This window comes from Hemitrygon akajei, unplaced genomic scaffold (assembly GCF_048418815.1).
Source record: "Hemitrygon akajei unplaced genomic scaffold, sHemAka1.3 Scf000078, whole genome shotgun sequence".
NCBI lineage: Eukaryota > Metazoa > Chordata > Chondrichthyes > Myliobatiformes > Dasyatidae > Hemitrygon > Hemitrygon akajei.
The window spans coordinates 2,571,172-2,596,968 of NW_027331964.1; the positions used below are offsets into that span (position 1 = coordinate 2,571,172).

The following is a 25,797-nucleotide window of genomic DNA, read 5'->3' on the forward strand; positions in this document are numbered from 1 at the left end:
ACAGGAGGAAGTGGTATGGGGTAGATAGAGCCCGCAGGATGAAGGGGGATGGGGGAGAGGGATCCCACAAGAGGAAGGGGGGTGGGGAAGAGAGATCCCACAGGAGGAAGGGGGCTGTGGGAGAGAGATCCCACAGGAGGAAGGGGGATGGGGGAGAGAGAACCCTCAGGAGGAAGGGTGATGGGGGAAAGAGATCCCACAGGAGGAAGGGGGCTGGGGGAGAGAGATCGCACAGGAGGAAGGGGGCTGGGGGAGAGAGATCCCACAGTAGGAAGGGGGATGGGGGAGAGAGAACCCACAGGAGGAAGGGGGATAGGGGACAGAGATCCCACAGGAGGAATGGGGATGGGGGAGAGAGATCCCACAGGGGGAGAGAGATACCACAGGAGGAGGGGGGATGGTGTAGATAGATCCCACAGGAGGAAGGGGGATGGGGGAGAGAGATCCCACAGGTGGAGTGTGATACCACAGGAGGAAGGGGGATGGGGTAGATAGATCCCGCAGGACTAAGGGGGATGCAGGAGAGAGATCCCACAGGGGAGAGTGATCCCACAGGAGGAAGGGGGATGGGGGAGAGATATCACTCAGCAGGAAGGGGGATGGGGGAGAGAGATCCCACAGGAGGAAGGGGGATGGGGGAGCGAGATCACACAGGATGAAGGGTGATGGGGGAGCGAGATCCCACAAGAGGAAGGGGTATTGGGGACAGGGATCCCACAGGAGGAACGGGGATGGGGGAGAGAGATCCCACAGGAGGAATGGGGATGGGGGAGAGAGAACCCACAGGATGAAGGGGGATGGGCGAGAGAGAACCCACAGGAGGAAGGGGGATGGGGGAGAGAGATCCCACAGGAGGAAGGGGGATGGGGGACAGAGATCCCACAGGAGGAAAGGGGATGGGGGAGAGAGATCCCGCAGGACTAAGGGGGATGCAGGAGAGAGATCCCACAGGGGAGAGTGATCCCACAGGAGGAAGGGGGATGGGGGAGAGTGATCCCACAGGAGGAAGGGGGATGGGGGAGAGTGATCCCACAGGTGGAAGGGGGGTGGGGGAGAGAGATCCCACAGGAGGAAGGGGGATGGGGGAGATAGATCCCACAGGAGCAAGCGGGATGGGGGAGAGAGATCCCACAGGGGTAGAGAGATACCACAGGAGGAAGGGGGATGGGGGAGAGAGATCCCACAGGGGGAGAGAGATACCACAGGAGGAAGGGGGATGGGGTAGATAGATCCCACAGGAGGAAGGGGGATGGGGGAGAGAGATCCCACAGCAGGAAGGGGGATGGGGGATAGATATCCCTCAGCAGGAAGGGGGATGGGCGAGAGAGATCCCACAGGAGGATGGGGGAGAGAGAACTCACAGGAGGAAGGGGGATGGGGGAAATAGATCCCACAGGAGGAAGGCGGATGGGGGAGAGAGGTCCCACAGCAGGAAGGGGGATGGGGGAGAGATATCCCTCAGTAGGAAGGGGGATGGGAGAGAGATATCCCACAGGAGGATGGGGGAGAGAAATCCCACAGGAGGAAGGGGGATGGGGGAAATAGATCCCACAGGAGGAAGGTGGATGGGGGAGAGAGAACCCTCAGGAGGAAGGGGGATGGGGGAAGAGAGATCCCACAGGGGGAGTGAGATACCACAGGAGAAAGGGGGATGGGGTAGATAGATCCCACAGGAGGAAGGGGGATGGGGGAGAGAGATCCCACAGCAGGAAGGGGGATGGGGGAGAGATATCCCTCAGCAGGAAGGGGGATGGGGAAGAAAGATCCCACATGAGGATGGGGGAGAGAGATCCCACTGGAGGAAGGGGGATGGGGGAGCGAGATCCCACAAGAGGAAGGGGTATTGGGGACAGGGATCCCACAGGAGGAACGGGGATGGGGGAGAGAGATCCCACAGGAGGAATGGGGATGGGGGAGAGAGAACCCACAGGATGAAGGGGGATGGGCGAGAGAGAACCCACAGGAGGAAGTGGGATGAGGGAGAGAGATCCCACAGGAGGAAGGGGGATGGGGGACAGAGATCCCACAGGAGGAAAGGGGATGGGGGAGAGAGATCCCACAGGAGGAAGGGGTATGGGGTAGATAGATCCCGCAGGATGAAGGGGGATGGGGGAGAGGGATCCCACAGGAGGAAGGGGGGGTGGGGAAGAGAGATCCCACAGGAGGAAGGGGGCTGGGGGAGAGAGGTCCCACAGGAGGAAGGGGGATGGGGGAGAGAGAACCCTCAGGAGGAAGGGGGATGGGGGAGAGAGATCCCACAGGAGGAAGGGGGCTGGGGGAGAGAGATCGCACAGGAGGAAGGGGGTTGGGGGAGAGAGATCCCACAGTAGGAAGGGGGATGGGGGAGAGAGAACCCACAGGAGGAAGGCGGATGGGGGAGATAGATCCCACAGGAGGATGGGGCATGGGGGAGAGAGATCCCACAGGGGGAGAGAGATACCACAGGAGGAGGGGGGATGGGGTAGATAGATCCCACAGGAGGAAGGGGGATGGGGTAGAGAGATCCAACAGCAGGAAGGGGGATGGGGGAGAGATATCCCTCAGCCGGAAGGGGGATGGGTGAGAGAGATCCCACAGGAGGAAGCGGGATGGGGGAGCGAGATCACACAGGAGGAAGGGTGATGGGGGAGCGAGATCCCACAAGAGGAAGGGGTATTGGGGACAGGGATCCCACAGGAGGAACGGGGATGGGGGAGAGAGATCCCACAGGAGGAAGGGGGTGGGGGAGAGTGATCCCACAGGAGGAAGGGGGATGGGGGAGAGAGATCCCACAGGAGGAATGAGGATGGGGGAGAGAGAACCCACAGGAGGAAGGGGGATGGGCGAGAGAGAACCCACAGGAGGAAGGGGGATGGGGGAGAGAGATCCCACAGGAGGAAGGGGGATGGGGGACAGAGATCCCACAGGAGGAAAGGGGATGGGGGAGATAGATCCCACAGGAGGAAGGGGGATGGGGGAGATATATCCCGCAGGACTAAGGGGGATGCAGGAGAGAGATCCCACAGGGGAGAGTGATCCCACAGGAGGAAGGGGGATGGGGGAGAGAGATCCCACTTGAGGAAGGGGGATGGGGGAGAGATATCCCTCAGCAGGAAGGGGGATGGGTGAGAGAGATCCCACAGGAGGAAGGGGGATGGGGGAGCGAGATCACACAGGAGGAAGGGTGATGGGGGAGCGAGATCCCACAAGAGGAAGGGGTATTGGAGACTGGGATCCCACAGGAGGAACGGGGATGGGGGAGAGAGATCCCACAGGAGGAATGAGGATGGGGGAGAGAGAACCCACAGGAGGAAGGGGGATGGGCGAGAGAGAACCCACAGGAGGAAGGGGGATGGGCGAGAGAGATCCCACAGGAGGAAGGGGGATGGGGGACAGAGATCCCACAGGAGGAAAGGGGATGGGGGAGATAGATCCCACAGGAGGAAGGGGCATGGGGGACATAGATCCCGCAGGACTAAGGGGGATGCAGGAGAGAGATCCCACAGGGGAGAGTGATCCCACAGGAGGAAGGGGGATGGGGGAGAGTGATCCCACAGGAGGAAGGGGGATGGGGGAGAGTGATTCCTCAGAAGGAAGGGGGGTGGGGGAGAGAGATCCCACAGGAGGAAGGGGGATGGGGGAGATAGATCCCACAGGAGCAAGCAGGATGGGGGCGAGAGATCCCACAGGGGGAGAGAGATACCACAGGAGGAAGGGGGATGGGGGAGAGAGATACCACAGGAGGAAGGGGGATGGGGTAGATAGATCCCACAGGAGGAAGGGGGATGGGGGAGAGAGATCCCACAGCAGGAAGGGGGATGGGGGAGAGATATCCCTCTGCAGGAAGGGGATGGGCGAGAGAGATCCCACAGGAGGATGGGGGAGAGAGAACTCACAGGAGGAAGGGGGATGGGGGAGAGAGATCCCACAGGAGGAAGTGGGATGGGGGAGTGTGATCACACAGGAGGAAGGGGGATGGGGGAGAGAAATACCACAGGAGGAAGGTGGATGGGGGAGAGAGATCCCACAGGAATAAGGGGGATGGGGGAGAGAGAACCCACAGGAGGAAGGGGGATTGGGGAGAGAGAACCCACAGGAGGAAGGGGGATGGGGGAGAGAGATCCCACAGGAGGAAGGGGGATGGTGGAAATAGATCCCACAGGAGGAAGGGGGATGGGGGAGAGAGAACCCTCAGGAGGAAGGGGGATGGGGGAAGAGAGATCCCACAGGGGGAGAGAGATACCACAGGAGGAAGGGGGATGGGGTAGATAGATCCCACAGGAGGAAGGGGGATGGGGGAGGGAGATCACACAGGAGGAAGGGTGATGGGGGAGCGAGATCCCACAAGAGGAAGGGGTATTGGGGACAGTGATCCCACAGGAGGAACGGGGATGGGTGAGAGGGATCCCACAGGAAAGGGGATGGGGGAGAGAGATCCCACAGGAGGAAGGGGGGATGGGGGAGAGAGAACCCTCAGGAGGAAGGGGGATGGGGGAAGAGAGATCCCACAGGAGGAAGGGGTATGGGGTAGATAGATCCCGCAGGATGAATGGGGATGGGGGAGAGGGATCCCACAAGAGGAAGGGGGGTGGGGAAGAGAGATCCCACAGGAGGAAGTGGGATGGGGGAGTGTGATCACACAGGAGGAAGGGGGATGGGGGAGAGGGATCCCACGGGAGGAAGGGGGATGGGGAGTGAGATCCCACAGGAGGAAGGGGGATGGGGTAGATCGTTCCCACAGGAGGAAGGGGAATGGGTGAGAGAGATCCCACAGGATGAAGGGGGATGGGGGAGAGAGATCCCACAGGAGGAAGGGGGATGGGGGAAATAGATCCCACAGGAGGAAGGGGGATGGGGGAGGGAGATCACACAGGAGGAAGGGTGATGGGGGAGCGAGATCCCACAAGAGGAAGGGGCATTGGGGACAGGGATCCCACAGGAGGAACGGGGATGGGTGAGAGGGATCCCACAGGAGGAAAGGGGATGGGGGAGAGAGATCCCACAGGAGGAAGGGGGATGGGGGAGAGAGAACCCTCAGGAGGAAGGGGGATGGGGGAAGAGAGATCCCACAGGAGGAAGGGGTATGGGGTAGATAGATCCCGCAGGATGAATGGGGATGGGGGAGAGGGATCCCACAAGAGGAAGGGGGGTGGGAAAGAGAGATCCCACAGTAGGAAGTGGGATGGGGGAGTGTGATCACACAGGAGGAAGGGGGATGGGGGAGAGGGATCCCACGGGAGGAAGGGGGATGGGGAGTGAGTTCCCACAGGAGGAAGGGGGATGGGGGAGATTGATCCCACAGGAGGAAGGGGGATGGGGGAGAGTGATCCCACAGGAGGAAGGGGGGTGGGGGAGAGAGATCCCACAGGAGGAAGGGGGATGGGGGAGATAGATCCCACAGGAGCAAGCGGGATGGGGGAGAGAGATCCCACAGGGGTAGAGAGATACCACAGGAGGAAGGGGGATGGGGGAGAGAGATCCCACAGGGGTAGAGAGATACCACAGGAGGAAGGGGGATGTGGTAGATAGATCCCACAGGAGGATGGGGGATGGGGGAGAGAGATCCCACAGCAGGAAGGGGGATGGGGGATAGATATCCCTCAGCAGGAAGGGGGATGGGCGAGAGAGATCCCACAGGAGGATGGGGGAGAGAGAACTCACAGGAGGAAGGGGGATGGGGGAAATAGATCCCACAGGAGGAAGGCGGATGGGGGAGAGAGGTCCCACAGCAGGAAGGGGGATGGGGGAGAGATATCCCTCAGCAGGAAGGGGGATGGGAGAGAGATATCCCACAGGAGGATGGGGGAGAGAAATCCCACAGGAGGAAGGGGGATGGGGTAGATAGATCCCACAGGAGGAAGGGGGATGGGGGATGGAGATCACACAGGAGGAAGGGTGATGGGGGAGCGAGATCCCACAAGAGGAAGGGGTATTGGGGACAGGGATCCCACAGGAGGAACGGGGATGGGTGAGAGGGATCCCACAGGAGGAAAGGGGATGGGGGAGAGAGATCCCACAGGCGGAAGGGGGATGGGGGAGAGAGAACCCTCAGGAGGAAGGGGGATGGGGGAAGAGAGATCCCACAGGAGGAAGGGGTATGGGGTAGATAGATCCCGCAGGATGAATGGGGATGGGGGAGAGGGATCCCACAAGAGGAAGGGGGGTGGGGAAGAGAGATCCCACAGGAGGAAGTGGGATGGGGGAGTGTGATCACACAGGAGGAAGGGGGATGGGGGAGAGGGATCCCACGGGAGGAAGGGGGATGGGGAGTGAGTTCCCACAGGAGGAAGGGGGATGGGGGAGAGAGATCCCACAGGAGGAAGGGGGATGAGGTAGATCGTTCCCACAGGAGGAAGGGGAATGGGTGAGAGAGATCGCACAAGTGGAAGGGGTTTGGGGGAGAGAGATCCCACAGGAGGAAGGGGGATGGGGGAGAGAGATACCACAGGAGGAAGGGGGATGGGGGAGAGAGATCCCACAGGGGTAGAGAGATACCACAGGAGGAAGGGGGATGTGGTAGATAGATCCCACAGGAGGATGGGGGATGGGGGAGAGAGATCCCACAGCAGGAAGGGGGATGGGGGATAGATATCCCTCAGCAGGAAGGGGGATGGGCGAGAGAGATCCCACAGGAGGATGGGGGAGAGAGAACTCACAGGAGGAAGGGGGATGGGGGAAATAGATCCCACAGGAGGAAGGCGGATGGGGGAGAGAGGTCCCACAGCAGGAAGGGGGATGGGGGAGAGATATCCCTCAGCAGGAAGGGGGATGGGAGAGAAATATCCCACAGGAGGATGGGGGAGAGAAATCCCACAGGAGGAAGGGGGATGGGGTAGATAGATCCCACAGGAGGAAGGGGGATGGGGGATGGAGATCACACAGGAGGAAGGGTGATGGGGGAGCGAGATCCCACAAGAGGAAGGGGTATTGGGGACAGGGATCCCACAGGAGGAACGGGGATGGGTGAGAGGGATCCCACAGGAGGAAAGGGGATGGGGGAGAGAGATCCCACACGGGGAAGGGGGATGGGGGAGAGAGAACCCTCAGGAGGAAGGGGGATGGGGGAAGAGAGATCCCACAGGAGGAAGGGGTATGGGGTAGATAGATCCCGCAGGATGAATGGGGATGGGGGAGAGGGATCCCACAAGAGGAAGGGGGGTGGGGAAGAGAGATCCCACAGGAGGAAGTGGGATGGGGGAGTGTGATCACACAGGAGGAAGGGGGATGGGGGAGAGGGATCCCACGGGAGGAAGGGGGATGGGGAGTGAGTTCCCACAGGAGGAAGGGGGATGGGGGAGAGAGATCCCACAGGAGGAAGGGGGATGAGGTAGATCGTTCCCACAGGAGGAAGGGGAATGGGTGAGAGAGATCGCACAAGTGGAAGGGGTTTGGGGGAGAGAGATCCCACAGGAGGAAGGGGGATGGGGGAGAGAGATCCCACAGGAGGAAATGGGATGGGGGAGTGTGATCACACAGGAGGAAGGGGTATGTGGTAGATAGATCCGACAGGAGGAAGGGGGATGGGGGAGAGAGATCCCACAAGAGGAAGGGGGATGGGGGAGAGAGATCCCGCAGGAGGAAGGGGGATGGGGGAGAGAGATCCCGCAGGAGGAAGGGGGATGGGACAGAGGGATCCCACAAGAGGAAGGGGGGTGGGTGACAGAGATCCCACAGGAGGAAGGGGGATGGGGGAGAGAAATCCCACAGGGGGAGAGAGATCCCACAGGAGGAAGGGGGTTGGGGTCGATAGATCCCACAGGAGGAAGGGGGATGGGGGAGAGAGATCCCCCAGGAGGAAGGGGGATGGGGGAGAGAGATCCCACAGGAGGAAGCGGGATGGGGGAGCGAGATCACACAGGAGGAAGGGTGATGGGGGAGCAAGATCCCACAAGAGGAAGGGGTATTGGGGACAGGGATCCCACAGGAGGAACGGGGATGGGGGAGAGAGATCCCACAGGAGGAAGGGGGTGGGGGAGAGTGATCCCGCAGGATGAATGGGGATGGGGGAGAGGGATCCCACAAGAGGAAGGGGGGTGGGGAAGAGAGATCCCACAGGAGGAAGTGGGATGGGGGAGTGTGATCACACAGGAGGAAGGGGGATGGGGGAGAGGGATCCCACGGGAGGAAGGGGGATGGGGAGTGAGTTCCCACAGGAGGAAGGGGGATGGGGGAGAGAGATCCCACAGGAGGAAGGGGGATGAGGTAGATCGTTCCCACAGGAGGAAGGGGAATGGGTGAGAGAGATCGCACAAGTGGAAGGGGTTTGGGGGAGAGAGATCCCACAGGAGGAAGGGGGATGGGGGAGAGAGATCCCACAGGAGGAAATGGGATGGGGGAGTGTGATCACACAGGAGGAAGGGGTATGTGGTAGATAGATCCGACAGGAGGAAGGGGGATGGGGGAGAGAGATCCCACAAGAGGAAGGGGGATGGGGGAGAGAGATCCCGCAGGAGGAAGGGGGATGGGGGAGAGAGATCCCGCAGGAGGAAGGGGGATGGGACAGAGGGATCCCACAAGAGGAAGGGGGGTGGGTGACAGAGATCCCACAGGAGGAAGGGGGATGGGGGAGAGAAATCCCACAGGGGGAGAGAGATCCCACAGGAGGAAGGGGGTTGGGGTCGATAGATCCCACAGGAGGAAGGGGGATGGGGGAGAGAGATCCCCCAGGAGGAAGGGGGATGGGGGAGAGAGATCCCACAGGAGGAAGCGGGATGGGGGAGCGAGATCACACAGGAGGAAGGGTGATGGGGGAGCAAGATCCCACAAGAGGAAGGGGTATTGGGGACAGGGATCCCACAGGAGGAACGGGGATGGGGGAGAGAGATCCCACAGGAGGAAGGGGGTGGGGGAGAGTGATCCCACAGGAGGAAGGGGGATGGGGGAGAGAGATCCCACAGGAGGAATGAGGATGGGGGAGAGAGAACCCACAGGAGGAAGGGGGATGGGCGAGAGAGAACCCACAGGAGGAAGGGGGATGGGGGAGAGAGATCCCACAGGAGGAAGGGGGATGGGGGACAGAGATCCCACAGGAGGAAAGGGGATGGGGGAGATAGATCCCACAGGAGGAAGGGGGATGGGGGAGATATATCCCGCAGGACTAAGGGGGATGCAGGAGAGAGATCCCACAGGGGAGAGTGATCCCACAGGAGGAAGGGGGATGGGGGAGAGAGATCCCACTTGAGGAAGGGGGATGGGGGAGAGATATCCCTCAGCAGGAAGGGGGATGGGTGAGAGAGATCCCACAGGAGGAAGGGGGATGGGGGAGCGAGATCACACAGGAGGAAGGGTGATGGGGGAGCGAGATCCCACAAGAGGAAGGGGTATTGGGGACTGGGATCCCACAGGAGGAACGGGGATGGGGGAGAGAGATCCCACAGGAGGAATGAGGATGGGGGAGAGAGAACCCACAGGAGGAAGGGGGATGGGCGAGAGAGAACCCACAGGAGGAAGGGGGATGGGCGAGAGAGATCCCACAGGAGGAAGGGGGATGGGGGAGATAGATCCCACAGGAGGAAGGGGCATGGGGGACATAGATCCTGCAGGACTAAGGGGGATGCAGGAGAGAGATCCCACAGGGGAGAGTGATCCCACAGGAGGAAGGGGGATGGGGGAGATAGATCCCACAGGAGCAAGCAGGATGGGGGCGAGAGATCCCACAGGGGGAGAGAGATACCACAGGAGGAAGGGGGATGGGGGAGAGAGATACCACAGGAGGAAGGGGGATGGGGTAGATAGATCCCACAGGAGGAAGGGGGATGGGGGAGAGAGATCCCACAGCAGGAAGGGGGATGGGGGAGAGATATCCCTCTGCAGGAAGGGGATGGGCGAGAGAGATCCCACAGGAGGATGGGGGAGAGAGAACTCACAGGAGGAAGGGGGATGGGGGAGAGAGATCCCACAGGAGGAAGTGGGATGGGGGAGTGTGATCCCACAGGAGGAAGGGGGATGGGGGACAGAGATCCCACAGGAGGAAAGGGGATGGGGGAGATAGATCCCACAGGAGGAAGGGGGATGGGGGAGATATATCCCGCAGGACTAAGGGGGATGCAGGAGAGAGATCCCACAGGGGAGAGTGATCCCACAGGAGGAAGGGGGATGGGGGAGAGAGATCCCACTTGAGGAAGGGGGATGGGGGAGAGATATCCCTCAGCAGGAAGGGGGATGGGTGAGAGAGATCCCACAGGAGGAAGGGGGATGGGGGAGCGAGATCACACAGGAGGAAGGGTGATGGGGGGAGCGAGATCCCACAAGAGGAAGGGGTATTGGGGACTGGGATCCCACAGGAGGAACGGGGATGGGGGAGAGAGATCCCACAGGAGGAATGAGGATGGGGGAGAGAGAACCCACAGGAGGAAGGGGGATGGGCGAGAGAGAACCCACAGGAGGAAGGGGGATGGGCGAGAGAGATCCCACAGGAGGAAGGGGGATGGGGGACAGAGATCCCACGGAGGAAAGGGGATGGGGGAGATAGATCCCACAGGAGGAAGGGGGGTGGGGGGAGAGAGATCCCACAGGAGGAAGGGGGGTGGGGGACATAGATCCTGCAGGACTAAGGGGGATGCAGGAGAGAGATCCCACAGGGGAGAGTGATCCCACAGGAGGAAGGGGGATGGGGGAGAGTGATCCCACAGGAGGAAGGGGGATGGGGGAGAGTGATTCCTCAGAAGGAAGGGGGGTGGGGGAGAGAGATCCCACAGGAGGAAGGGGGATGGGGGAGATAGATCCCACAGGAGCAAGCAGGATGGGGGCGAGAGATCCCACAGGGGGAGAGAGATACCACAGGAGGAAGGGGGATGGGGGAGAGAGATACCACAGGAGGAAGGGGGATGGGGTAGATAGATCCCACAGGAGGAAGGGGGATGGGGGAGAGAGATCCCACAGCAGGAAGGGGGATGGGGGAGAGAAATCCCTCTGCAGGAAGGGGATGGGCGAGAGAGAACCCACAGGAGGAAGGGGGATGGGCGAGAGAGAACCCACAGGAGGAAGGGGGATGGGGGAGAGAGATCCCACAGGAGGAAGGGGGATGGGGGACAGAGATCCCACAGGAGGAAAGGGGATGGGGGAGATAGATCCCACAGGAGGAAGGGGGATGGGGGAGATATATCCCGCAGGACTAAGGGGGATGCAGGAGAGAGATCCCACAGGGGAGAGTGATCCCACAGGAGGAAGGGGGATGGGGGAGAGAGATCCCACTTGAGGAAGGGGGATGGGGGAGAGATATCCCTCAGCAGGAAGGGGGATGGGTGAGAGAGATCCCACAGGAGGAAGGGGGATGGGGGAGCGAGATCACACAGGAGGAAGGGTGATGGGGGAGCGAGATCCCACAAGAGGAAGGGGTATTGGGGACTGGGATCCCACAGGAGGAACGGGGATGGGGGAGAGAGATCCCACAGGAGGAATGAGGATGGGGGAGAGAGAACCCACAGGAGGAAGGGGGATGGGGGAGAGTGATCCCACAGGAGGAAGGGGGATGGGCGAGAGAGATTCCTCAGAAGGAAGGGGGGTGGGGGAGAGAGATCCCACAGGAGGAAGGGGGATGGGGGAGATAGATCCCACAGGAGCAAGCAGGATGGGGGCGAGAGATCCCACAGGGGGAGAGAGATACCACAGGAGGAAGGGGGATGGGGGAGAGAGATACCACAGGAGGAAGGGGGATGGGGTAGATAGATCCCACAGGAGGAAGGGGGATGGGGGAGAGAGATCCCACAGCAGGAAGGGGGATGGGGGAGAGATATCCCTCTGCAGGAAGGGGATGGGCGAGAGAGATCCCACAGGAGGATGGGGGAGAGAGAACTCACAGGAGGAAGGGGGATGGGGGAGAGAGATCCCACAGGAGGAAGTGGGATGGGGGAGTGTGATCACACAGGAGGAAGGGGGATGGGGGAGAGAAATACCACAGGAGGAAGGTGGATGGGGGAGAGAGATCCCACAGGAATAAGGGGGATGGGGGAGAGAGAACCCACAGGAGGAAGGGGGATTGGGGAGAGAGAACCCACAGGAGGAAGGGGGATGGGGGAGAGAGATCCCACAGGAGGAAGGGGGATGGTGGAAATAGATCCCACAGGAGGAAGGGGGATGGGGGAGAGAGAACCCTCAGGAGGAAGGGGGATGGGGGAAGAGAGATCCCACAGGGGAGAGAGATACCACAGGAGGAAGGGGGATGGGGTAGATAGATCCCACAGGAGGAAGGGGGATGGGGGAGGGAGATCACACAGGAGGAAGGGTGATGGGGGAGCGAGATCCCACAAGAGGAAGGGGTATTGGGGACAGTGATCCCACAGGAGGAACGGGGATGGGTGAGAGGGATCCCACAGGAAAGGGGATGGGGGAGAGAGATCCCACAGGAGGAAGGGGGATGGGGGAGAGAGAACCCTCAGGAGGAAGGGGGATGGGGGAAGAGAGATCCCACAGAAGGAAGGGGTATGGGGTAGATAGATCCCGCAGGATGAATGGGGATGGGGGGAGAGGGATCCCACAAGAGGAAGTGGGGTGGGGAAGAGAGATCCCACAGGAGGAAGTGGGATGGGGGAGTGTGATCACACAGGAGGAAGGGGGATGGGGGAGAGGGATCCCACGGGAGGAAGGGGGATGGGGAGTGAGATCCCACAGGAGGAAGGGGGATGGGGTAGATCGTTCCCACAGGAGGAAGGGGAATGGGTGAGAGAGATCGCACAAGTGGAAGGGGGTTGGGGGAGAGAGATCCCACAGGATGAAGGGGGATGGGGGAGAGAGATCCCACAGGAGGAAGGGGGATGGGGGAAATAAATCCCACAGGAGGAAGGGGGATGGGGGAGAGAGAACCCTCAGGAGGAAGGGGGATGGGGGAAGAGAGATCCCACAGGGGGAGAGAGATACCACAGGAGGAAGGGGGATGGGGTAGATAGATCCCACAGGAGGAAGGGGGATGGGGGAGGGAGATCACACAGGAGGAAGGGTGATGGGGGAGCGAGATCCCACAAGAGGAAGGGGTATTGGGGACAGGGATCCCACAGGAGGAACGGGGATGGGTGAGAGGGATCCCACAGGAGGAAAGGGGATGGGGGAGAGAGATCCCACAGGAGGAAGGGGGATGGGGGAGAGAGAACCCTCAGGAGGAAGGGGGATGGGGGAAGAGAGATCCCACAGGAGGAAGGGGTATGGGGTAGATAGATCCCGCAGGATGAATGGGGATGGGGGAGAGGGATCCCACAAGAGGAAGGGGGGTGGGAAAGAGAGATCCCACAGGAGGAAGTGGGATGGGGGAGTGTGATCACACAGGAGGAAGGGGGATGGGGGAGAGGGATCCCACGGGAGGAAGGGGGATGGGGAGTGAGTTCCCACAGGAGGAAGGGGGATGGGGGAGATTGATCCCACAGGAGGAAGGGGGATGGGGGAGAGTGATCCCACAGGAGGAAGGGGGGTGGGGGAGAGAGATCCCACAGGAGGAAGGGGGATGGGGGAGATAGATCCCACAGGAGCAAGCGGGATGGGGGAGAGAGATCCCACAGGGGTAGAGAGATACCACAGGAGGAAGGGGGATGGGGGAGAGAGATCCCACAGGGGTAGAGAGATACCACAGGAGGAAGGGGGATGTGGTAGATAGATCCCACAGGAGGATGGGGGATGGGGGAGAGAGATCCCACAGCAGGAAGGGGGATGGGGGATAGATATCCCTCAGCAGGAAGGGGGATGGGCGAGAGAGATCCCACAGGAGGATGGGGGAGAGAGAACTCACAGGAGGAAGGGGGATGGGGGAAATAGATCCCACAGGAGGAAGGCGGATGGGGGAGAGAGGTCCCACAGCAGGAAGGGGGATGGGGGAGAGATATCCCTCAGCAGGAAGGGGGATGGGAGAGAGATATCCCACAGGAGGATGGGGGAGAGAAATCCCACAGGAGGAAGGGGGATGGGGTAGATAGATCCCACAGGAGGAAGGGGGATGGGGGATGGAGATCACACAGGAGGAAGGGTGATGGGGGAGCGAGATCCCACAAGAGGAAGGGGTATTGGGGACAGGGATCCCACAGGAGGAACGGGGATGGGTGAGAGGGATCCCACAGGAGGAAAGGGGATGGGGGAGAGAGATCCCACAGGCGGAAGGGGGATGGGGGAGAGAGAACCCTCAGGAGGAAGGGGGATGGGGGAAGAGAGATCCCACAGGAGGAAGGGGTATGGGGTAGATAGATCCCGCAGGATGAATGGGGATGGGGGAGAGGGATCCCACAAGAGGAAGGGGGGTGGGGAAGAGAGATCCCACAGGAGGAAGTGGGATGGGGGAGTGTGATCACACAGGAGGAAGGGGGATGGGGGAGAGGGATCCCACGGGAGGAAGGGGGATGGGGAGTGAGTTCCCACAGGAGGAAGGGGGATGGGGGAGAGAGATCCCACAGGAGGAAGGGGGATGAGGTAGATCGTTCCCACAGGAGGAAGGGGAATGGGTGAGAGAGATCGCACAAGTGGAAGGGGTTTGGGGGAGAGAGATCCCACAGGAGGAAGGGGGATGGGGGAGAGAGATCCCACAGGAGGAAGGGGGATGCGGGAGACAGATCCCACAGGAGGAAATGGGATGGGGGAGTGTGATCACACAGGAGGAAGGGGTATGTGGTAGATAGATCCGACAGGAGGAAGGGGGATGGGGGAGAGAGATCCCACAAGAGGAAGGGGGATGGGGGAGAGAGATCCCGCAGGAGGAAGGGGGATGGGGGAGAGGGATCCCACAAGAGGAAGGGGGGTGGGGGAGAGAGATCCCACAGGAAGAAGGGGGATGGGGGAGAGAAATCCCACAGGGGGAGAGAGATCCCACAGGAGGAAGGGGGTTGGGGTCGATAGATCCCACAGGAGGAAGGGGGATGGGGGAGAGAGATCCCCCAGGAGGAAGGGGGATGGGGGAGACAGAACCCACAGGAGGAAGGGGGACGGGGGAGAGAGATCCCAGAGGAGGAAGCGGGATTGGGGACAGAGATCCCACAGGAGGAAGAGGGATGGGGGAGATAGATCCCACAGGAGGAAGGGGAGTGGGTGAGAGAGATCCCACAGGAGGAAGGGGGATGGGGGAGATAGATCCCGCAGGACTAAGGGGGATGCAGGAGAGAGATTCCACAGGGGAGAGAGATCCCACAGCAGGATGGGGGATGGGGGAGAGGGATCCCACAAGAGGAAGGGCGGTGGGGGAGAGAGATCCCACAGCAGGAAGGGGGATGGGGGAGACGTATCCCACAGGAGGAAGGGGGAGTGAGATCCCAGAGGAGGAAGGGGGATGGGTAGAGAGATCCCACAGGAGGAAGGGGGATGGGGGAGAGAGATCCCACAGGAGGAAGGGGGATGGGGGAGAGAGTTCCCACAACAGGAAGGGGGATGGGGGAGAGAGATCCCACGGGAGGAAGGGGGATGGGGAGAGAGATCCCAAAAGAGGAAGGGGGATGGGGGAGAGAGATCCCACGGGAGGAAGGGAGATGGGGAGAGAGATCCCACAGCAGGAAGGGGGATGGGGGAGAGAGATCCCCCAGGAGGAAGGGGGATGGGGGAGAGAGAACCCACAGGAGGAAGGGGGATGGGGGAGAGAGAATGCACAGGAGGAAGGGGGATGGGGGATGTGGGCGAGATAACCCAGAGGAGGAAGGGGATTGGGGGAGAGAGATCCCACAGGAGGAAGGGTCACGGGGGAGAGAGATCCCACAGGAGGAAGTGGGATTGGGGACAGAGATCCCACAGGAGGAAGAGGGATGGGGGAGATAGATCCCACAGGAGGAAGAGGAGTGGGGGAGAGAGATCCCACAGGAGGAAGCGGGATGGGGGAGATAGATCCCGCAGGACTAAGGGGGATGCAGGAGAGAGATCCTACAGGGGAAAAGTAGACTTGAGGTTGTGTTGGCAGATAATGTGAAGGTAAACCCGAAGGGTTTCTACGAGTATATTGAGTAAAAGGATAGTAAAGGACAAAATTGGTCCCCTAGAAGTTCAGTGTGTTTGTCTATGTGGTCTATGTGTGGAGCATCACGAGATGGGGAAGATCTTAAACAGTTTTTTTGCGTCAGTGTCTACTCAGGAAACTGGCATAGCGGATATGGAATTACAGGAAACAAACAGTAGTGTCATGGAACGCGGCCAGTGAGTGAGTGGGCCAGTGAAGGAGTGGAAATTTGAGGCTTTGACTCGAGAGATTCTGGCCGTTTTGGCAGTTGGACTGTGCAAATCAAGACAACCAAGATTTGAATAGCTCAGAGTCAGCAGAAAGCAGCTGATTGACCAAGCAGTTTGAAAAGCTCAAACAAATAAATAGAGGGGTAGGTCAAGCTGAGCGGCCTGTGGAAAGCGGCCAGTGAGTGAGTGGAGATTTGAGGCTTTGACAGTTCTTCACAATGCCTCCTGAGTCGGTGATGTGCCTCTCCTGTGAGATGTGGCAGTCTTGGGGGAACTCCCCTCTCCCACAGAGTCACATCTGCCAGAAGTGCTTGCGGCCGGGCATCTGGAAGACCGTGTGAGGAATCTGGAGCAGCAGCTGGATGACCTTCGACTCATAAGGGAGAATGAGGCAGTCATAGATGAGAGCTACAGGGAGGTAGTCACACCTAGGCTGCCGGAAGCAGGTCGTTGGGTGACAGTCCGAGGGGGGAAAGCGAAGGAGAGTAGACAGGTAGTGCAGAGCACCCCTGTAGCCATTCCACTGAATAATAAGTTTACCGTGCTGGATGCTGTTGGTGAGGACAACCGACCAGGTGTGAGCCACGGTGTCAGGGCCTCTGGCACTGAGTCTGAACCTGTGATGCAGAAGGGTGGGACGGAGAGGAGGAGAGCTGTCGTCATTGGAGTCAGGGGAGCAGACAGGAGATTTTGTGGACGTGAGAAGGAAACCCGCATGGTTTGTTGCCTCCCGGGTGTCAGGGTCTGGGATGTGTCTCACCGGGTACATGACATTCTGGTACGAGAGGGAAAGCAACCAGAAGTTGTGATACATATCGGTACCAACGACATAGGCAGGAAGAGGGATGAGGTCCTGAAGGGTGAGTTTCGGGAACTAGGCAGAAGGCTGAAGAACAGGACCTCAAGGGTGGTGTTCTCAGGATTGCTGCCAGTGCTACGTGATAGTGATGGTAAGAGTTGGAGGAAATTGCAGTTGAATGCGTGGCTGAGGAGTTGGTGCAGGGGACAGGGTTTTAGATTTTTGGATCATTGGGATCTCTTCTGGGGAAGGTGGGACCTGTACAGATTGGATGGGTTGAACCTGAACTCAAGGGGGAGCAATATCCTTGCAGGTAGGTTTGTTAGCATGGTTTGAGAGGGTTTAAAATAATTTGCAAGGGGGATGGGACCCAGAGCGATAGAGCAGTGAAAGAAGTGCATAGAGTAAAGCCAGATCTGACACATAGAGAGGCTTTGAGGAAAGAGCAGCAGAATAAAGGGTATAAAGACAGTAAGGTAGAAGGGCTAAAGTGCGTGTACTTCAATGCAAGAAGCATCAGGAACAAAGGTGATGAACTGAGAGCTTGGATACATACATGGAATTATGATGTAGTGGCCATTACGGAGACTTGTCTGGCACCAGGGCAGGAATGGATTCTCAATATTCCTGGATTTCAGTGCTTTAAAAGGGATCGAGAAGGGGGAAAAGGGGAGGACGGGTGGCATTACTGGTCAGGGATACTATTACAGCTGCAGAAAGGGTGGGTAATGTAGCAGGGATCCTCTTTTGAGTCAGTATGGGTGGAAGTCAGGAACTGGAAGGGAGCGGTTACTCTACTGGGGGTATTCTATAGGCCCCCTGGTTGCAGCAGAGATACCGAGGAGCAGATTGGGAGGCAGATTTTGGAAAGGTGCAGAAATAACAGGGTTGTTATCATGGGTGACTTTAACTTCCCTAATATTGATTGGCACTTGATTAGTTCCAAGGGTTTAGATGGGGCAGAGTTTGTTAAGTGAGTCCTGGTTGGATTCCTGTCTCAGTATGTTGACAGGCCGACTAGCGGGAATGCCATACTAGATCTAGTATTAGGTAACGAAACGGGTCAGGTGACAGATCTGTCAGTGGGTGAGCATCTGGGGGATAGTGCCCACTGCTCCCTGACCTTTAGCATTATCATGGAAAAGGATAGAATCAGAGAGGACAGGAACATTTTTAATTGGGGAAGGGCAAATTATGAGGCTATAAGACTAGAACTTGCGGGTGTGAATTGGGATGATGTTTTTGCAGGGAAATGTACTATGGACATGTGGTCGATGTTTAAGAATCTTTTGTAGGATGTTAGGGATTAATTTGTCCCGCTGAGGAAGATAAAGAATGGTAGGGTGAAGGAACCATGGGTGACAAGTGAAGTGGAAAATCTAGTCAGGTGGAAGAAGGCAGCGTACACGAGGTTTAGGAAGCAAGGATCAGATGGGTCTATTGAGGAATATAGGGTAGCAAGAAAGGAGCTTAAGAAGGGACTGAGAAGAGCAAGAAGGGGGCATGAGAAGGCCTTGGCGAGTAGGGTAAAGGAAAACCCCAATGCATTCTTCAGTTATGTGAGATACAATAGGATGACAGGAATGATGGTAGGACTGATTAGGGATAAAAGTGGGAAGATGTGCCTGGAGGCTGTGGAAGTGAGCGAGGTCCTCAATGAATACTTCTCTTCGGTATTCACCAATGAGAGGGAACTTGATGACGGTGAGGACAGTATGAGTGAGGTTGATGTTCTGGAGCATGTTGATATTAAGGGAGAGGAGGTGTTGGAGTTGTTAGGACGGATAAGTCCCCGGGGCCTGCCGGAATATTCCCCAGGCTGCTCCACGAGGCAAGGGAAGAGATTGCTGAACCTCTGGCTAGGACCTTTATGTTCTCGTTGTCCACGGGAAAGGTACGGGAGGATTGGAGGGAGGCGAATGCTGTCCCCTTGTTCAAAAAAGGTAGTAGGGATAGTCCAGGTAATTATAGATCAGCGAGCCTTACATCTGTGGTGGGAAAGCTGTTGGAAAAGATTCTTAGAGATAGGATCTATGGGCATTTAGAGTATCATGGTCTGATCAGGGACAGTCAGCATGTCTTTGTGAAGGGCAGATCGTGCCTAACAAGCCTGATAGAGTTCTTTGAGGAGGTGACCAGGCATATAGATGCGGGTAGTGCAGTGGATGTGATCTACAAGGATTTTAGTAAGGCATTTGACAAGGTTCCACATGGTAGGCTTATTTAAAAACTCAGAAAGTATTGGATCCAGGGAAGTTTGGACAGTTGGATTAAGAATTGGCTTGCCTGCAGAAGGCAGATGGTCATGGTGGAGGTAGAACATTCAGATTGGAGGGTTGTGACTAGTGGTGTCCCGTAAGGATCTGTTCTGGGACCTCTATTTTTTGTAATTTTTGTTAACGACCTGGTTGTCGGGGTAGAAGGGTGGGTTGGCAAGTTTGCAGATGACACAAAGGTTGGTGGTGTTGTAGATTGTGTAGAGGATTGTCGAAGATTGCAGAGAGACATTGATAGGATGCAGAAGTGGGCTGAGAAGTGGCAGATGGAGTTCAACCCGGAGAAGTGTGAGGTGGTACACTTCGGAAGGACAAACTCCAAGGCATAGTACAAAGTAAATGGCAATTTAGTTGGTAGTGTGGAGGAGCAGAGGGATCAGGGGATACATGTCCACAGATCCCTGAAAGTTGCCTCACAGGTAGATAGGATAGTTAAGAAAGTTTATGGGGTGTTAGCTTTCATAAGTCAAGGGATAGAGTTTAAGAGACGCGATGTAATGATGCAGCTCTATAAAACTCTAGTTAGGCCACACTTGGAGTACTGCGTCCAGTTCTGGTCACCTCAGTATAGGAAGGATGTGGAAGCATTGGAAAGGGTACAGAGGAGATTTACCAGGATTCTGCCTGGTTTCGAGAGTATGGATTATGATCAGAGATGAAGGGAGCTAGGGCTTTACTCTTTGGAGAGAAGGAGGATGAGAGGAGACATGATATAGGTGTACAAGATATTAAGAGGAATAGACAGATTGGACAGCCAGCGCCTCTTCCCCAGGGCACCACTGCTCAGTACAAGAGGACATGGCTTTAAGGTAAGGGGAGGGAAGTTCAAGGGGGATAGTAGAGGAAGGTTTTTCACTCAAGAGAGTGGTTGGTGCGTGGAATGCACTGCCTGAGTCAGTGGTGGAGGCAGATACACTAGTGAAGTTTAAGAGACTACTAGACAGGCATATGGAGGAATTTAAGGTGGGGGGGTTATATGGCAGGCAGGGTTTGAGGGTCGGCACAACATTGTGGGCCGAAGGGCCTGTAATGTGCTGTACTATTCTATGTTTTATGGAACATATAGAGATTAAAGAGGAGGAGGTGCTTACTGCCTTACAGCAAATAAAGGTAAATAAATCCCCCAGGCTTGACATGATATTTTCTCGGACCTTGAGAGAGACTAGTGTAGAAATTGCAGGGGTCCTGGCAGAAATATTTAAAATGTCCTTCGCCACAAGTGCGGTGCCGGAGGATTGGAGGGTAGGTCATGTTGTTCCGTTGTTTGAAAAAGGCTCCAAAAGTGCACCAGGTAATTACAGGCCAGTGAGCCTGACATCGGTATTAGGTAAATTATTGGAAGGTGTTCTGAGAGATCGGATATACAAGGATTTGGACAACCAAGGGCTGATTAAAGATAGTCAGCATGGCTTTGTTCATGGTCGATCGTGTTTAATGTATCCTGTAGTGTTTTTCGAGGAGGTTACCAAGAATGCACATGAAGGAAAGGCTGTGGATGTTGTCTACATGAACTTTAGTAAGGCTTTTGACAAGGTTCCACATGGGAGGTTAGTTCAGAAGGTTCAGACAGTAGGTATCCATGGAGAGTTTGTAGATTGGATTCGAAATTGGCTGTGTGTGAGAAGTCAGAGAGTGGTAGTGGATCATTGCTTCTCAGACTGGAGGCCTGTGACTAGTGGTGTGTCTCAGGGATCTGTGCTGGGACCATTGTTGTTTGTTGTCTATATCAATGATCTAGATGATAGTGTGATAAATTGGATCAGCAAGTTTGCTGATGACACTAAGATTGGAGGCGTTGTGGACAGCGAGGAAGGCTTTCAAAGCTTGCAGAGGGATCTGGACCAACTGGAAAAATGGGCCAGAAAATGGCAGATGGAATTTAATGCAGGCCAGTGTGAGGTGTTCCATTTTGTAAGGACAAATCAAGGTAGGACATACACAGTAAATGGTAGGGCACTGAGGAGTGCGCAGGAAGAAAGGGATCTGGGAGTTCAGATACATAATTCCCTGAAAGTGGCGTCACAGGGAGACAGGGTTGTAAAGAAGGCTTTTGGCATCCTGGCATTCATAAATCAAAGTTGAGTATAGGAGTTGGAATGTTATGGTGAGGTTGTATAAGACATTGGTGAGGCCGAATTTGGAGTATTGTGTGCAGTTCCGGTCACTGAACTATAGGACGGATATCAGTAAGACTGAAAGTGTGCAGAAAAGATCTGCGAGGATGTTGCCGGCTCTTCAGGAGTTGAGTTACAAGGAAAGATTGAACAGGTTAGGACTTTATTCCTTGGAGCGCAGAAGAATGAGGGGAGATTTGATAGAAGTTTACACAATTACGAGGGTATAGACAGGGTAGATGCGAATGGGCTCTTTCCACACGGATTAGGAGAGATAAATTACAAAAGGACTTTGCTTCAGGGTGAAAGGGGAAAGGTTTAGGGGGAACGTCCTCACTCAGAGAGTTGTGAGAGTGTGGAACGAGCTGCCATCTGATGTGGAAAATGCGGACACACTCTTAAGTTTTAAGAATAAATCTGATAGATGCATGGATGGGAGAGGTCTGGAGGGTTATGGACTGGGTGCAGGTCAATGGGACTAGCGGAATAAAGTTCTGGCACAGAGCAGAAGGACCGAATGGCTTGTTTTCTGTGCTGTAGTGTTATATGATTTTACAATTCTATGAAGGAATATGGGGAGGTCAGTTCCCACAGGAAGAAAGGGGATGGGGAAGAGAGATCCCACAGGAGGAAGGGGGATGCGGGAGAGAGATCCCACAGGAGGAAGGGGGATGGGGGAGAGAGATCCCACAGGAAGAAGGGGGATGGGGAAGAGAGATCCCACAGGAGGAAGAGGGATGGGGAAGATAGATCACACAGGATGAAGGGGGTTTGCGAAGAGAGATCCCATAGGCGGATAGGGGATGGGGAAAAGAGATCTGACAGGAGGAAGGGGGGATGGAAAAGAGATATCCCACAGGAGGAAGGGGGATGGGGAAGAGAGATCTGACAGGAGGAAGGGGGAATGGAGAGGAGAGATCCCACAGGAGGAAGGGGGATGGGAAGGGATACCACTGGAGGGAAGGAAATGGGGAAGAAAGATCCCGCAGGAAGTGGGTTGGGGAAAAGACATTCCGCTGGAGGATGAGGAAAGGGTAATAGAGAGCCCACAGGAGGAATGGGGATGGGGACGAGATCCCTAAGAATCGAAGGGGGATTGGGATAAAAAGTCCCACAGGGGGATTCCAAGGGTAAACGATAATCCTACAAGACGAGAGGATGCAGAAAATTTTTGTACGTGTGTGTTGGGTCTGAACAGAGACCCAGAGGAGGTGCGGCCTCGCTCTCTGTGTATCTGGTAGTGAGCAAAGTCACACACTATCAAGGGCAGGGGAGGACAATCTCACAATGTTATTTCTTTCCTTCTCACTGGGACAGTCTGCTGACAGTCTCTTGTCCCTCACCGGGAAGGGGGTGTGAATCTCTGACCCACCTCCTGCAGTCAGTGTCGGTCTGGGTGTCAGTAACAGTGAGAAGGAACATTGTCAATGGACGTGTCACAGGCAGCAGGAAACACGACCATTCCTGTAATTTACTACCATTAAACCAATGGTCGTTGTTCACTGATCTGATGAAGTCTCCAATATCCCTTCACAAGCAACCACAGAACCCTCCCGTCCTTGGGGAATTACTGACCGATCCCCTGGGCATTTGTCACAATTCTTCACAATCTGATTTATCACAGTTTAACCCAAATCTCTTTACATTGAAATGACACAATAGAACAGTTTCACAGTTCAGAGTGAGAGATAAATCAAGTTACCTCAACTCCTGGCACTTGTGCAGCCCGGGTCCCAGCCGCTGGATTCCTTCACACTGAATGTGGCAGTCCTCCAGGTCGAGATGTTTTATTGTATCACAGAGTCCGATGACATGAGACAGGACCGCGCAGTCAATCGGGGTCAGTGTCATTCCACTGAATGAAAGTGTTTTCACAGATCCCAGTGCATCCTGAGCCAGTCCACGATTCTGAGACTCAAACAGGTAGTGCAATGTGTTCAGGAGGCTCCTTTTACCAGCTTCCCTCCCTGTGTTTCCACTCTGTTGTTTAAACTCCTCCTTCACCCAGTCAATCACCCGGCAGGTTGTTTCAAGATGAAATGGGCCCAGAAACTCCACCAGGCCCTGAGCTGTCATTGGGTTGGAGAGACCAGCAACAAAACGGAGAAATACCTCAAATCGCCCATCTGTCGTGTTGTGGGCATCAGTGAGGAATTTCAGAATTTCCCCGGGATGTGGATTCAGGAATTGTGCGACTGCAGCTACAAACTCTTGGATGGTGAGGTGTGGGAATGTGTACACCACGCTCTGGGCAGAATCCTCTCTCTCCAAAAGCTCCATCAGGAACCCGGACAGGAACTGGGAAGGCTGCAGATTGTAGTTGATCAAATCTCCATCTGTAAACACAATCTTCTTCTCGGACACTCCTTTGAAGGCCATCTGTCCAACCCTGAGTAACACATCACGGGGTCTATCAATCTCACGGCCGTGGTTTTTCAGGATGTTGTAAATATAGTAGGAGTACAGTTGGGTGATGGTCTTGGGAACTCGCTGTGGGTCCCTGACTCTTTGTGTAAAGAAGGGGCCCAGTGTCAGAGCGAGGATCCAGCAGTAGGAGGGGTTGTAGCTCATGGTGTACAGGATCTCGTTCTCCTTCACGTGTTTGAAAACAGCTTCGGCCACCGTCTGATCTTCAAAATGTCTGATGAAATATTCCTTCCGTTCCTCATGAACAAATCCCAGGATTTCAGCCCGGACACTGATCTCCGCCTTTTCCAATAAATGTAACGCAGTGGGACGGGTGGTCACCAGCACTGAACACCCTGGGAGCAGCTTGCCCTGGATTAAACTATACACAATGTCCGACACCTTGCACTTGAATTCAGGATCTGTGCATGTGTACTGAGGTTCAGTGACTCCCTGTCTGTCAGCAAAATCAATTTCGTCATTGAATTCATCCAAACCATCGAATATAAACAGCAATCCCTCTGGGTTCTTCCAGACCTCTCTCAGTATATTTCCAAAGTAAGGATACTGATCCAGAATCAGTACCTTCAGGTTTATTCTGCAGTTAATGGTGTTTAAATCTCGGAATTTGAAACTGAAGACAAACTGGAATTGTTGGTATATTTTCCCCATGGCCCAGTCATAAACAATCTTTTGTACCATCGTTGTTTTCCCGATCCCTGGGACTCCGGCCACTGCTGCTGATCTCCCAGATTTGGATTTACTCCGGGAAAAGCTGCTCTGGAATAACTGATCAGTACGGATTTTTTCCAGCTGTCTGCGGAGTTGTTTCTCTCTATAATCCTCATGGTCTCTGCCTCTTGCCAGCAGCTCATGTTCCACCAGTGTCCGATCTCGAACAGTAGAAATGACCGTGAGCTCAGCGTATCGATCAGCCAGCTGGAAAACCTTCACCTTCTCCGTCATCAGGATCGTGTTCACTCTCAGTGTTTCAGTTTGTGCCCGCAGAGTCTCCTGGTGTTTCTGTTGAACATCTTCCATGGGAACAGAGAACATATTCAAAACGTTAAACGGCTCATCTGACAAAGAACTTTATAACGGTATTTCAGCATTCAGTGTTTGAGATTACATGAATAAATTCAGTGCTTCCATGGATATTAGCACAGAAAGTAAAATTCTGTTCACAGACACGGAATTGACAGCAATGGATGTCCCTGAAAATGTCCAATCCTCATGTTCTGGTTCTAGTTATTTGTGAAGGTGAACATTCCCCTGATTGCACTTTCTGAGGAAGCTTAAACAAGCATCACTCCCCAGTAACATCTTAACTACATTGTACAGAGACGTGGTTGAGAGTGTGCTGACCTTTTGCATCACAACCTGGTACTCCAGCTGCAGTGCTGCCGACAACAAAGCCTTGCAGGGGGTGGTTAGGGGAGCAGAGAAGGTTATTGGGGTCTCCCTACCTTCTTCCAAGACCTCTTTCAACGTCGATGCCTCCAGAAGACACGGTACATCATTAAAAACCCCTCACACCCTCTCCATGAACTGTTTGTTCTTCTGCCATCAGGTAAACGTTACAGGAGCATCAAAACTAAAACCACAAGGCTACTAAACAGCTTCCTCCCACAGGCAGTCAGACTGCTAAATAGCTGCTCTACCTGACTCTGCTTTGGACACTTTTAACTTCCACCGGACACTTATAACTTGATTTAAAGCGACATGTGGCTGTTGTGTTTTACTATTTATTGTAGTGTTTATTATTTAGTGTTGCGTTTGTAATGTTATGATTGCACTGCTCCTGGGAAACGCTGTCTCATTCTACCCTGCAGAGCTGATGTATAAACGACAATAAAGTTTTTGAATCTTGAATATCCTATTGCAATTCTGACTGCACTCCCGTTACAACAACATTTCACTATATTTAAAGCATTGTTTGCATCATTAACAGATGATGTTAATGTTGATCTGGTGTGGAACTATGGAGAGCAGGACACTGTGCATTTTGGCCAATCTGCACACTGGGGAGTCACAGGTGTCCACTGCTCTTGCATCAAAACAGAGGCAGAATACGCGGGAAATACTCAAGTCAGGCAGCGTCTGG

At 55.7% G+C, this 25,797-nt stretch overlaps 1 protein-coding gene across 1 annotated transcript in view; it reads right to left on the reverse strand.

The window, feature by feature from the left end:
• The window catches only part of LOC140722501 (NACHT, LRR and PYD domains-containing protein 12-like), a 129,790-nt gene that overhangs the window by 84,929 nt on the left and 19,064 nt on the right, over positions 1 to 25,797 (reverse strand). The window contains exon 4 of the mRNA XM_073037223.1: positions 22,990 to 24,727. Within this exon, the coding sequence (XP_072893324.1) occupies positions 22,990 to 24,727 (1,738 nt within the window). The remainder of the gene's footprint in view (positions 1 to 22,989; positions 24,728 to 25,797) is intronic.